This window comes from Hemicordylus capensis, chromosome 1 (genome assembly GCF_027244095.1).
Source record: "Hemicordylus capensis ecotype Gifberg chromosome 1, rHemCap1.1.pri, whole genome shotgun sequence".
NCBI classification, from domain to species: Eukaryota; Metazoa; Chordata; class Lepidosauria; order Squamata; family Cordylidae; genus Hemicordylus; species Hemicordylus capensis.
In genome coordinates, this window is record NC_069657.1 from 160,367,097 (window position 1) to 160,379,815 (window position 12,719).

General features: G+C 48.6%; 1 protein-coding gene across 5 annotated transcripts in view; it reads left to right on the forward strand.

Annotated features, from left to right (window-relative positions):
* PDIA5 (protein disulfide isomerase family A member 5) overlaps positions 1-12,719 on the forward strand; it is a 249,934-nt gene that overhangs the window by 101,542 nt on the left and 135,673 nt on the right. For 4 of the 5 annotated variants that reach the window (XR_008313477.1, XM_053284904.1, XM_053284906.1 and 1 more), the window contains 2 exons: positions 1,597-1,680; positions 3,951-3,996. Coding sequence is in view for 4 of the 5 variants with exons in the window: in XM_053284904.1 (XP_053140879.1) it covers positions 1,597-1,680; positions 3,951-3,996 (130 nt within the window). In the remaining variant the exon portion in view is untranslated. Of the gene's footprint in view, positions 1-1,596; positions 1,681-2,645; positions 2,818-3,950; positions 3,997-12,719 lie in introns of those variants that run through there. The other variant, XM_053284905.1, reaches the window with a different exon arrangement.

Here is a 12,719-nt window from a genome sequence, read left to right on the forward strand (position 1 = left end):
AGTTGAAAACTTGTAAAACTTAACTTTTGCTGGTAATTAACTTTGTGACAGATTTATGTCCTGCAAATATTCAAAATATTCTTTGAGATGTCATTCATCATGTCCCAGTCATTTTACTTCTCTCTTAGATTCTAATCTTATGTGCTTTCCTGTTTACCTGGGAAGTTCATTGCATACTTTTCAGTGTGTTGATTACCAGAGCTCTACTTTTTTGTTGATTTGAGTCTGTGTACATAACTCACAAGCTGTCTTACATGCTCCTATCCCTGCCCTGATGCTGTGACAAATCCCAGTTGTAAGTCTGGTAGGAAGAAAAGGCTGTCATGGGCTTGACTGCTACAGAAAACAGTGTGTTAATCCTGAACTCAGTTCTTCCCCACTCATGTGATGCCCGGGAAGAACAGAATAGGGCTGCATTTTGCTTTGTTCTTAGCAACTGATGTAGTAAGGATACCAGCAGTAAGCAACAGGTGCCATCTTAACTGCACTAGCTGTTCTAAAGTGCCTATAAAGCCCACTTGAAGGACTGTTGGAGCTGACAGGATGCTGAGAAGGGACTTCAGAGAAGACCAGTGACCTTAACAAAACATGTATGAGGTGATTGTAAAGAGACAGACGGCCGCATGCCAGTGCTAGCCACAGCCCATGTGTCAGCATCAGACACACTCTCATGCAGGGGGTGTGGCCAGCCCTGGGAAGGGCGGATGTGCAGCCCCTTGCCTGCTCCCAGCTGGTGCTTCATTTCGTTGGGAAAGATCAAGAGCTGCCTGTTCCCTTTTTCTGGTGCTGGCCTTGCCCCTTATTGGTGTATTTCTGATGCCAACTCAGGTGGCATGACCCACACTGGGAAGAGGCATGCAGTCCCTCATCCACTCAAAGCTGGCAATCAAAGCATCAGTTAGGAGTGGTGATCACAGGCAATGTTCATGTTCACCAGCTGGGTGTCGGAAGGTGGCGAGCGGGTACCCTGGGGAAGGGGTGAGGAGCTGCCGTGGTGGCCCCCAGACTCCAGTGTCTACCCTTGGCTAATGGTGGTTATGCCACTGACCTTTAGGTTATTGCAAGCCAGTCTCAAAACTGTGACTCTTGCTCCGAAGTAAGCAAAAATTATTTAGGTGGTCGCCACAGACTTGCCTAGACTCTATAGCTGAAACTAATTTACCACTAAAAATGTAGTGATGTGCTGAAAATCCTCCATTGTATTAATAATCCAGCCATGGATTCTGCCAGTTGTATTACATTGATCACAAGGCTACAATATTCAGTAGCTGAAACACTTTTCCTGAGGCATGAGGTGTAAATTATTTTATTAAAATCATTTAGCTATAACTAGATTTATTGTTTTAAGCTGGTTTGGGGGAAAGTCTGGTTGAGAAGGGTGTGTGTGTAAACCCCCACCCCCACCCCCCACACACAACAGCCCTGTTTTAATAGAGTTTGCCAATTATTAAGATTTGAGAATGTTTCCATGTGTTATGGCTTGTGATTAAGCCAAACTATTAATATATGCAGTAAATGTTAATCCAGAGTTACCTGTTCAAAGATAATGTTGACTTGAGTGTTTAAAAAATATATGCTTTTGTATATCTCTTGCAGTGACTCAGAGAGCCGAAAACTATGCAAGAAGATGAAAGCTGACCCTAGTTCGAAAGAGAAAGGGGTAGAATTGTTGCATTACAAGTAAGTGTAAGAGTGAGTTGAGACTGGTGTGTTTAAATGTTGAAGCTAGTATAATATTTCATGGCTATAGAAACTGTCTAGATCACGGACCGTCATTTTGTTGTGTGTTTAAAATGTGATGAATCCTTATTCCATAACTGAGCTAATAATATATATTTTAAAATGAGAAATGAAGTCTTGGGAATGCAGTGTCTTCATTGTCATTATCCTCTCTAATAAAACGCTTGGTGTCCATCCGTGGACGGACACCAAGCGTGCGTTTGTGCCTGCCTGTTCTGGGCATGTGCGGAGCGCATGAGCAGAACAGAGCCAGGGGGACACGACCGCCAGCACCCGGCGGCCATGTTGGGCGGCCAGAAGCGGCCGCCCCGAAGAAGCCGGAGAAGCGGCGGAGGGGAAAACTGGACGAGGCGGTGGCAGAGCCGCCGCCTCGGCCATGAGCTGCGGCGCGGCTGAGACGAGGCCGAGGCACCCAGAAGCAGCCAAACCAAATAAGCCGGGGGCAATGGCAGCGGGGGAAACAAAGAAAACAAAGACCGAGGCGGGGGATGGGGAAGCCGGGCGAGGTGGCGGCAAAGCCGCCACCGAGGCCTGGCCGCACCGCAGCTCCCGCACACCCTGCTGCCCAAAATCACCTTCCCCACTCACCCCCCGCCCTCCCAGCTGCCCAAAAACACCTTCCCCGCTCCCCCCCCAAGGATTCAGGGCCAAAATCGCCCATGAGAAGGCCGTCGCCCCCGACTACCGCCCTCCCGCCCACCCAGCTGCCCAAACCCACCTTACCCGCTCCAGCCCGCATCAATTGGGCGGGGGAAAAAACATAATCCACAAAGAAGAAGTGAGGAGCTCACAAAAAGAGCTCCTCCCTGTGTTAAGCCAATGCCCAAACTGCCGCTATGGACGCGAAGGACGCCTATTGCGTCCTTCGCGTCCATAGCAACAGTATGGGCAGCAGCATAGCACAGGGAGGAACTCTTTTCACGAGTTCCACACTTCTTCTTTGCTGATTATGTTTTCTTTCCGCCCGATTGATGCTGGGAATGTGAGGCGGGGGCGGGGGCGGCCCGGACTGGACCGGCAGCGTGGCCATGGAGGCGGTGGCGAGGGGAAGACTGGGCCCGGGCCCACTTTCGTCCAGTGAGTGAAGTTGCCGGGTGGGTGGGTGGTGGGTGGAGCGCAAGAGTCTTCTGGGCAGGGGGGAGGGGGGAGGGCAAGATGGAGTGGGGGTGGGCCTGGAGCACTTACTAGCGCCCGTTATTTAACGGGCCTGAAAACACTAGTCTGCTATAATGAGCTGGTGGTCTACAGTTAATTTCTATTTGTACGATCCAGCCAGTGTTAAGTATTTTTGTCCCATTGATTTAAATCTGAGACTTTAAAGTGCTTGCTTATTGCTCTTATTACAATCAATGTGAATTTAAAGTGCTTTACTTTGGCTGGATTGGCCCATTAGGCTTGTTTAATTAGCATAAATAATATACAACTTGAATAGACTTGAGTGTGTGTGTGTATAGATACAATGCTATTTTTGTTGTGATACTGAAGAGCCTTGTTTAAACACTTGGGATGCCTTAGATTGTGTTAATTTACCCTCACCCCCTGTGTTTGGATATTAAGATTTATCGTTTGAGTCAATATTAGTAGCTGAAAATTCATCTTCTGCCATCCTTCTGGTCTGAGAGACAGAGGGGGAAACGTAACAAATTGTTGTGCTTTGAATTGGTTAGATATATTTTTTGAAAAAACAAACAAACACCATATGTGTTGGGCAGAAATTCCACCCTCCCCCACTTTGGAGGGAAAAATGGGGAAACCCTTTTTTGTGTTAGCTTGGGTGCCATCTATATTCCTTCATAATTCTTTTAAATGAGACAGCCTGTATCAGTGCTGCTACCTAAATCACTTGAAGGTTGGTTTACCAGCTCATTGACTCCAAGAGACTTTAGCACGTGATGGTTTTAGTACTTTAGGGACCAATGTGCATAAATATAGTGGCACATGGTTGCAAATGGAAGCTCCCCTGTGCAATCTGCCACTCCCCAGATCTAGCCTGTGGTAAACGCTCTCATTAAGGCTTTGCAAGAAGTGATTGCTCATTAGAGACCTGTTCGCTTGACGAACTTGTTTGCAATAGTTGTGTTTTGCAAAGCCCCTGCAAACTGAGAGAAACTTCATTTATTCTGACCAGAAGAAACAGCTGTGTGGTTTCCTAATGGCACTCCTAAAATTAATTGCTATCCCTCCCTCCCCCCATACTTCTTTCTTGACAGGGATGGAGCATTTCACACTGAATATAGCAGAGCGCTCACATCGAAGGTAAATTCACAGTCATTTGAGATCTTCTGGAGAGGAAGATGTGTTTGGATGTGAAGCAGATGTTAATGTTTGCAGCGTTTATATTGGGATGGGGGGAGGTGATACATTTAACAAACAGCTGTTTGGGTGACCTAAAGGTTTGCTCTCCATTCTCATATCTCCTGCACATCTGCCAGCCAAACATCCTGTGAAGCTGTGTGTGATTAGCTAGATTGAGTTCATGTTAAATTGCAGTATAAATTGTGAGCTTACTTGCAATCTGCTAACAAATAAGGAGATTTTGTTGTGGGTGGCGGGGGGTTGGGGGTTGGGATCATTTGTAAAAAGATCTCCTTGATGCCATTCTGTCTTCAGTAGCATTAGCCAGACAATAATTGGGAACAAAGCTTTTCCTGCAGTCATTGCAAGAGTAAGGCTTCTTTTCCAGGGATATTTTCTGGTGTTCTCTGAGATATACCTTACCCCTGAAGCTTCTTCAGAAAGCTTTTTTGCTTTGCTTTGTGAAAAGTGTTCTGGCAAACCAGCAAAAGGAAAGGAGGCCATTTTGCCCATGCTGTGCCCAGAGCATATATTTAGGAGTTTCAGTTGTGGCTGTAATTAGATCTAAGAAAAGGCCATTTCATCTCTTTCAAGCTCATCTTGCAGCAGATGAAACAAAGTGCGGGGTGGGGTGGGGATATTTTCATGAAAGTCTTCTCACTTGGCATCTCAGAGAGACATCCTATTTGGCTCTGATCCTGCGATGGTTGTGGGGAGCATTTTAAACTCCAGAACAACCTCAAAGGATCCACCCATGAGGATCTACTCCGCTCAATTCCCTGGTGTTTCTTTCAGTTTCTTTCAGTATTTTTAGAAATTCCCCAAGTTACCTCAGTTTGATTCTATACTATATACTAAGATGAATAAATAGGTTTTGTGTTGGGGGTGGAGAATGGGGAAAAAGGAATTCCAAGTTTCAGTTTATTAGGAAAAGGATTGAAAATAAAATGGTTAATATTGTTACGTCTACCTCAATTAGGCCCATGCAAATCAGCTTCAATTCGGGGATCGCCTCAGTAGTTCTGAGATGATCCCAATTTGATGCTTCAAGGGGCAAGTCTGATTTGCTTAAGCAATTTGATTGGAGGGGGGGAGTAACCTGGAACCAGACCAAAGCTTTGGTCCATCCCTACACCCACTGCCTCTCCACTCCTTCGCCTTTGCACTTACCATGGAGGAAAATGGGACAGGCTTGGCTTTCTTCTTCACCTCTATTATGAGAGAGCTGCAGCTGCCACGGTTTTGTGTTAGCCTTTTGGGGTGTGTTTGTTGGTTTATTTTGCTCTTCTTCCCTGCTGTATTGGGAAAGGCCCAGGATATTCTGGAAATTGTAGTCCTTTCAGGAGTTCCTATAATGGCCTCAGCCCCTGAAAATACTACAGTTCCCAAGGAATCCTGCACCTTTCCCAAAACTGAGGGATAGAAGATCAAAATAAAAACAAAAAAGTCATGGCAGAGAACAGAAGGCTTTTTTTATTTTGAAACTTCATAGATAAAGAGGAAAATCACTGAATTATAGTGAATAATCAAGGTCATCACCGAGGGAGGAAATAAAAGTGAATGTCAATGTGAGTTTATAATTGCTGGTAGATATGCTACAGTACACCTCTATGGAAGCTGACATATATTATCTTGCTAATCTTTACGCCAAGCCTTCAAGGAAAGCTGTCTGATTATTTTCTCTCTTTTCATTATGTTCACAGTTTGTCCAATCAGGGGTGATTCTTCCATGAGGCAAAATGAGGCAGTTGCCTCAGGCATGGGATTGGGGGGCGGGCAGCAGAATGCATCCATGCCTCCCAGTGTGGTGGACTTAGCTGCACCATCCTGGCCCATATGCCACCTGAATGATGTGGGTGGGGTGGACTTGCTGCTTGCCCCCAGCAATACCTGCTTCATGGGGGTGGGAGTGGACTTCCCGCATGCATGTGCACATACACTCGTGCACACCACTTCTCTATTTTGTTCCCATTCCCCACATTTTTGTCTCTCATTTACCCCCACATATGCCTAGCAAGAACAGAAACAAAAGCTTTCCCTACACCCAGCAAGGAAATAAACAAAATGGAGTAACCCCACCCCCCAATTTCTATTTTCTTTAAAACCCTGTTCAGATATTATGTTGTACCTGCACTTAGATATCTGTACACATGTACGTGTTTTTGTGTGAATGACTGTACCTGCATTCATTTTGAAACTGAACCTGCAAGCAGGTCCCTTGAAATGCAGCATACAGGTAGGAAGTGTACTGCTGTACTTGCATTCAACATAACATGTGAATAGATTGTAAACACTGTAGCTGTGTGCTTTGTATACAGACTGTGTAAGTGTTGAGCATAATGTGTGAAAAGGGCTTAAGAGTGCTTGGACTGGGTGGACTCAAGTTAGGGAAGTGCATGGAACCAGCCAGGCTGGTTCAATTCATGTTTGAACCAGCTCATTCCAGTTCCAGTCAAACTTGACCCAGTCTGGTTCGACCACCAAACTGATCTGAACCGGTTTGGGTATCTAGTCGTAAAGGGGCAGGGGGGCTTCCTAGAACTAGAAGGTGTGGGAGGAGAGTCAGGGCTACTTACTTGAATGGTTGCTGGTGGCTCCCATCCCACCCCCACTGTTCTCCTCCAGAGTAGTCTGGTGTGGCTGCGGCCTGGTTTGGGCCTTCTCCGGCCCAGTTCAGAAGAGGTGCCTTTTTTGCACATGCACAGAGGCCTCAGGCTGGAGAAGGTTCGAACTGGTCTGCAGCTGGCCTGGGCTACTCTGGAGGGGGTGGGGGGAGATGCCACCACTGATGACCTTTCAAGTAAGTAGCCCTGACTCCCCTCCTGCACCCTCTAGGAAGGAGGTTCTAGGAAGTCCCACTGCCCGTTTACTTGTAACAGGGAATTCTCACTGGATTCCCCCTTACAAGTAGAGTTTGAACGGCCCAATTTAAACTCAGATGTTTGAACGTCATCCCCTCGGGATGGAGCCGCTCTGGGAAGAGCATCTAGGTTCCAAGTTCCCTGCCTGGCATCTCCAAGATAGGGCTGAGAAAGATTGCTGCCTGCAACCTTGGAGAAGCCGCTGCCAGTCTGTGTAGGCATTACTGAGCTAGATGGACCAATAGTCTGTGGCAGCTTCCTATGTTCCTAAGATGCCTCTGAAAAGCCCACATGCAGAAGGTGAGGGCTTTCCCCCTCTGCTGCCGATGCTCCCCTGCAACTGGTATTTAGTGGCATCATGTCTCTGTGGCTGAAGGTGTCCTATAGCCACCAGACTACTCTGGGAAGAACACAAGCAGATTCAGGGAGATAAGCAAGCTCTTCTACACAAAATAACTACTCTTTTTTCTTCAAACAAAATAACAGGAGGAGGGGAGATTTTGAGAGGCTGGTTTCTTTTTAAGGGAGAGGTCCCAGTCTGTGTGTGCCTGTGTTTGTTTTTTGCCAGGGCGAACATTTGCTGGGGCTTGCTTTGGGGGCTCTGTGGCATTTAGTTGCTGTTTCTCTCTGCCTGGAGAGGCACACCTGGTGGGAGGGACCACATTTATGTGTGCCATATTCCTGCTTCAGTTTGAAGCCTACTCTCTATATAAGAGGTGAAGGCCAAAGAGCTTAGCGAAAAGAGCTTAGTTAACAGGGAGTTTGGTGTGGAGTTGAGTAGGGAAGTGTGTGGGGGAACCTGAAATGATCACAAGGAGCCCAGTGGGAAGAGAAGGCAAGTACTACTCCCTCCTTCATACTCTTGGGAAAGGAAGTTTAAACTGCTAAATAGCTGACCAATACAGCTAGGACATAACTTTCTAATAAACAATCTCTAAATTCCCTAAACAGCCAACAAAACAAGTTATGAAGATAGAAAGCCTTTCCCCCTGCTATTGCACAGTGTGCCACATGTATGACTATTTGCTCCATGGGCAGAAGTCATGTGTGCTCGGTGCAAGGAGCTCCTGGCTCTCAGGGAACAAGTTCGTTCCCTCGAAACCAAGGTGGTGGATCTGGAGAAACTCAGAGAGACAGAGAGGTATGTGGATGAGACCTTCAGGGATGTGGTAGAGGCATCCCACTCCAAGCACTATTTCCTCATGCAGCTGCATGCATGTGCACACTCTCCAAGCCCTCCGCACACGACACTTTCAGAGCCACTCACTTGCCCTGGCCCTCCCAGTAAGTGCCGCTTCCTCTGCAGCTGCTGGTCTCCCTGTGCCACATTTCCCCCATTGCCTCAGACGCCAAAGTCTGGTCCTTGCCTGGCTCAAGTTGCTTCTCCCACCCACCCCCTCCTCCGCCTTTGTCTCTGCCTTTCCCGCCTGCCGTTGCACCCAGCATTTTGTCTTCCTCGTAGAAACAGAAAAAGTCTAGAGTCAAATTATCTGCAGGCATTAATGGCACCTCCTGGGCATCATTAATGCCTGCAGATAATTTGCCTGTAGACTCACTCTGTTTCTAGGAGGAAGACAGAATGCCGGGTGCAATGGCGGGCACCATTTCTGTTCTGACTCTAACTTCCAATAATATATAAGGGATTGAGGTGAGAATTATCAAGAACAGCCTAACCTTACTTTATACCTATCTCAATATTTCACCCTCAATATTTCCCAACAATTGCGAGTCCCTGCAGTATTTTTAGTCTCTTGTGTATCTGTCTTGCTTTTGGAAGCGCTCCCGAGCTTGGTTGTTGTGAGCCCCCGCCCTTGTCCAGCCAATCGGAGATGTCTGGGAGTGGAAAGTTTGGTCTTTCATGGCTGCCTGGTGTAGGTTCTGTGTCTGAGGCATTTCTTGTGAGCATGCATTGGGGCTAGTAATCAGTGACTAAGCCTCTTTCCATCCTTCCATCTTGTTTTGCGGGGCTATGGGGATGGTGCGTGCTTGGGTAAGGACTCCACCCTTGGTTTGGCTGGTCTGAGGAGTGGGGAGATCCTAGGTGGCTGCTGCGACCTTGGGTGTTAGAGGAAGGAGGAAGGCTCAGAAGAGCTTCTCCTCTGAATTTTTCCGTCACTGTCAGAGTTTCTCCCCCAGGAAATACAGAGTACAGACTCTGCTCCCTCTTCCTGTGTTTTGAGTCTGTCGCCTTAAAATAACCTTGAGTGGAGAGTGCTTTTGAGCATGTGCAGAGTTACTTCTAACCGGAGAAAGCCTTTTAAAAAAATGTAGTAAGAATAGTGGCCTTGAGCATATGCAAGGAGTCCAATCTAAACAAAATTATCCGCTTCCCAGCCATTTGTAACAACGCAGTACATTGTAGATAAAGAAGCGTGCTGAAAAAAACCTAGTGCTATCTAAGCTGATGGGTTTATACCAACATATGTGTTTCTCTCTCTCTCTTCTCCCCCCATCCATGTCCTTTTCCCATCTTCCTTTTGCCTCCTATGCTCCCACAGCCTCTCCTCTTCCCTTCCTGTTGTGTGTTCCTTCTCTTTCTCTCTTCTTTCCCCAATTTCCTTTTGCCTCCCTCTTCTTTCATATATTGTGTGATAGCCATTAATTCTTCACCCTGTCTTGTATAGTTTTGTATTTTTGGTGCTTGGAGATGGCTCTGTGACCCGTGTATAAACCGCATGGTGACTTGTCTAACTGGTGCGAAGGTTGTGGACATCATATGGCATCTAGATAAGCTGTTAGGCAGTGCTGGAGAGGAACCAGTTGTCATGGTGCATGTATTATTATTATTATTATTACATTTATATCCCACTCTTCCTCCAAGGAGCCCAGAGCGGTGTACTACATACTTAAGTTTCTCTTTCACAACAACCCTGTGAAGTAGGCTAGGCTGAGAGAGAAGTGACTGGCCCAGAGTCACCCAGCTAGTATTATGACTGAATGGGGATTTGAACTCGGGTCTCCCCAGTCCTAGTCCAGCACTCTAACCACTACACCACGCTGGCTCTCATTGTTGGTAGACACCAACCATGTTGGGAAATGTAGTCGGGAGGTTCTGGAAGCCAAATGTAGGCTGATAGGTAGCAGCATATTGAAGTCTAGGACCCCCAAGGTAGCATTCTCTGAAATGCTATCTGTTCCATGTGCAGGGTCAGCGAGACAGGCAGAGCTGAGGGGTCTTAATGTGTGGATAAGATGTTGGTGCCAGGAGGAAGGGTTTAGACATGTTAAGCACTGGGATATATTTTTGGGGTAAGCAAAGCCTGTACAAAAGGGATGGGCTGTACTTGAACCAAGATGGAACCAGACTGCTGGTGTTTAAAATAAAAAAAAGGTCATAGAGCAGCTTTTAAAATGGCCCCTGGGGAATAGATGACAGGAACTGGGCAGTATCGGGTTCAGCAAATGCCATCCCTTAAGGTGCGAGGGTGTAAAAGATTCAGATGAAACAGAAGGGGACAGAGTAGAACCACATAAAGAGCAGACAGAAGGCTGGAACAGACCCGCAGGATTCAATTCATAGGGCTAATTTTTGATACGGCCTTGAAGAAGGTCTTTCTCCCGGATGCCCGCATACATACAATCAGGAGGCTGGCGTCCGTGTTTCTAGCTGGAGGTCCTCAGACTATGCACTCAATGCAGCGCTTGTTGGGACATACAGCAGCTACCACTTATGTGCTTCCTCAAATGCGCCTTTGTATGCACATGATTCAAAGGTGGTTCTTGGACGTATTTGACCCCCTTTGGGATCCGGCCCATTTGGAGCACACGTCCCCTCGATGGGTGTGGGAAACTGTGGCCTGGTGGGTCGAAATCAACAATCTGGCCATCAGTACCTCTTTCAGAACTCCCCGGTCTCGATGGAGATTATGACCGATGTGTCTGAGCTCGGTTGGGGAGCAGAACTGGACGTGTTTCACTTGAGTGCACATTGATCCCCCAGGGAAAGGACCCGGCACGTCGTCTACTTAGAGTTGCTGGCCATATTCAGTGCACTCAAGGGGTTCTTGCCAGTAATTGTGGGTTACTCGGTGACGGTCCAAATGGACAATACGGCGATGAAAGCCTACATCAGTCGACAGGGCAGCATGTTTTCGAGGAGCCTTCTGTTCCTGTCACTGGATCTTTGGCCCTGGTGCGTGGCATATGCGGTGTTGCCGCAGGCGGTCTACATTCAAGGTGCCCTGAATGTCCAGGCAGACACATTGAACCAGATGATGTCGGTCTCCCACGAATGGACCTTGGAGCAGGGTGTTCTCAGGAACACATTTGCAAAGTGGGGTGTTCCTGTTCTGGACCTATTTGCTTCCAAGGACAATGCTCAGTGCGCCCTCTATTGCTTCAGGGGTGAGGAGGGCAAGAGTTCTTTGGGCGATGCCTTCGTCCTGTCTTGGACGGGCCCTCTACTATACCAGTTTCCCAAGTTCCCCCTCATTCAGAGGGTTCTGAGCAAACTGAGATTGGAGCAGGCCAGGGCCATCCTGATAGCCCCTTAGTGGCCCAGGAGGCCTTGGTTTCCAGCCCTGAAGTGGCTGGCGGTGTCTTGGATGCACCTCTCTGCTTGGCCAAACCTGCTGTCGCAGGAGGAGGGTCGGGTGCTCCACCCAAACGCTCGGGTCCTTCATCTGACGCCCTGGAAGGTCCTGCCAACTTCCCACTGAGACTAAAGGACATTTTGATTGTGGCCAGGAAGCAGTCCACTAGAAAATCCTATGACCATAAGTGGACTCGTTTATGTTCCTTTGCTAACCTGCTAACCCATGCCCTTCTGTACAAAATGTATGTCATTATCTACTCTCACTTAAGGAGTCCGATAGGGGTGTGCACGGAACCGCAGAGCTGCGGTCCAGCACTGTGGGGTGGGTTCCTTTAAGGGCGGGGAGGGTTTACTTACCCCCCCGCCACTTGCCCCCGTCCAGCGCGCGTATTTAATGTAATAATTGGGGCAGCAGGATACTTCCCTGCTGCCCCTTGTCCCTCTGCAATGCCGCCAGCCGCTTTGACTCACAGTTTTGAAAGTAATTACTGCTGCCCAGTGCCAATAATGAAGTTGAAGAAGAAGCCGGCCTCCACTTCGGCGCCTCTCCGCCCGGCGGCTCCCCCAGGAGCCGCCGCCGCCTCCCAGCAGCCACTGAGAGCGGCTCTGCCATGGAGGACGCGCCGCGGCAACCCTCACTTCCGGCTACCATGCGACTTCCCCCCGCATACAGAGTGGCTGCATTCTGCCACTCTGTATGCGGGGGGAAGTCGCATGGAAGCCGGAAGTGAGGGTTGCATCACTTCCGGCTTCCATGCGACTTCCCCCGCATACAGAGTGGCAGAATGCAGCCACTCTGTATGCGGGGGGAAGTCGCATGGTAGCCGGAAGTGAGGGTTGCCGCGGCGCCGCGGCGAGTCCTCCATGGCAGAGCCGCTCTCAGTGGCTGCTGGGAGGCGGCGGCGGCTCCTGGGGGAGCCGCCGGGCGGAGAGGCGCCAAAGTGGAGGCCGGCTTCTTCTTCAACTTCATTATTGGCACTGGGCAGCAGTAATTACTTTCAAAACTGTGAGTCAAAGCGGCTGGCGGCATTGCAGAGGGACAAGGGGCAGCAGGGAAGTATCCTGCTGCCCCAATTATTACATTAAATACGCGCGCTGGACGGGGGCAAGTGGCGGGGGGGTAAGTAAACCCTCCCCGCCCTTAAAGGAACCCCCCCACCCGGACCCGAACCAGCCAGATCCGAACCGGTCTGGAAAGTCCGGAGGCCTTTACAATGGCTTCCGGACCGGTTCGGACACACCCCTAGAGTCCGATCTAAAGCTATCGTTCCTTAAGGTGCATTTGGCTG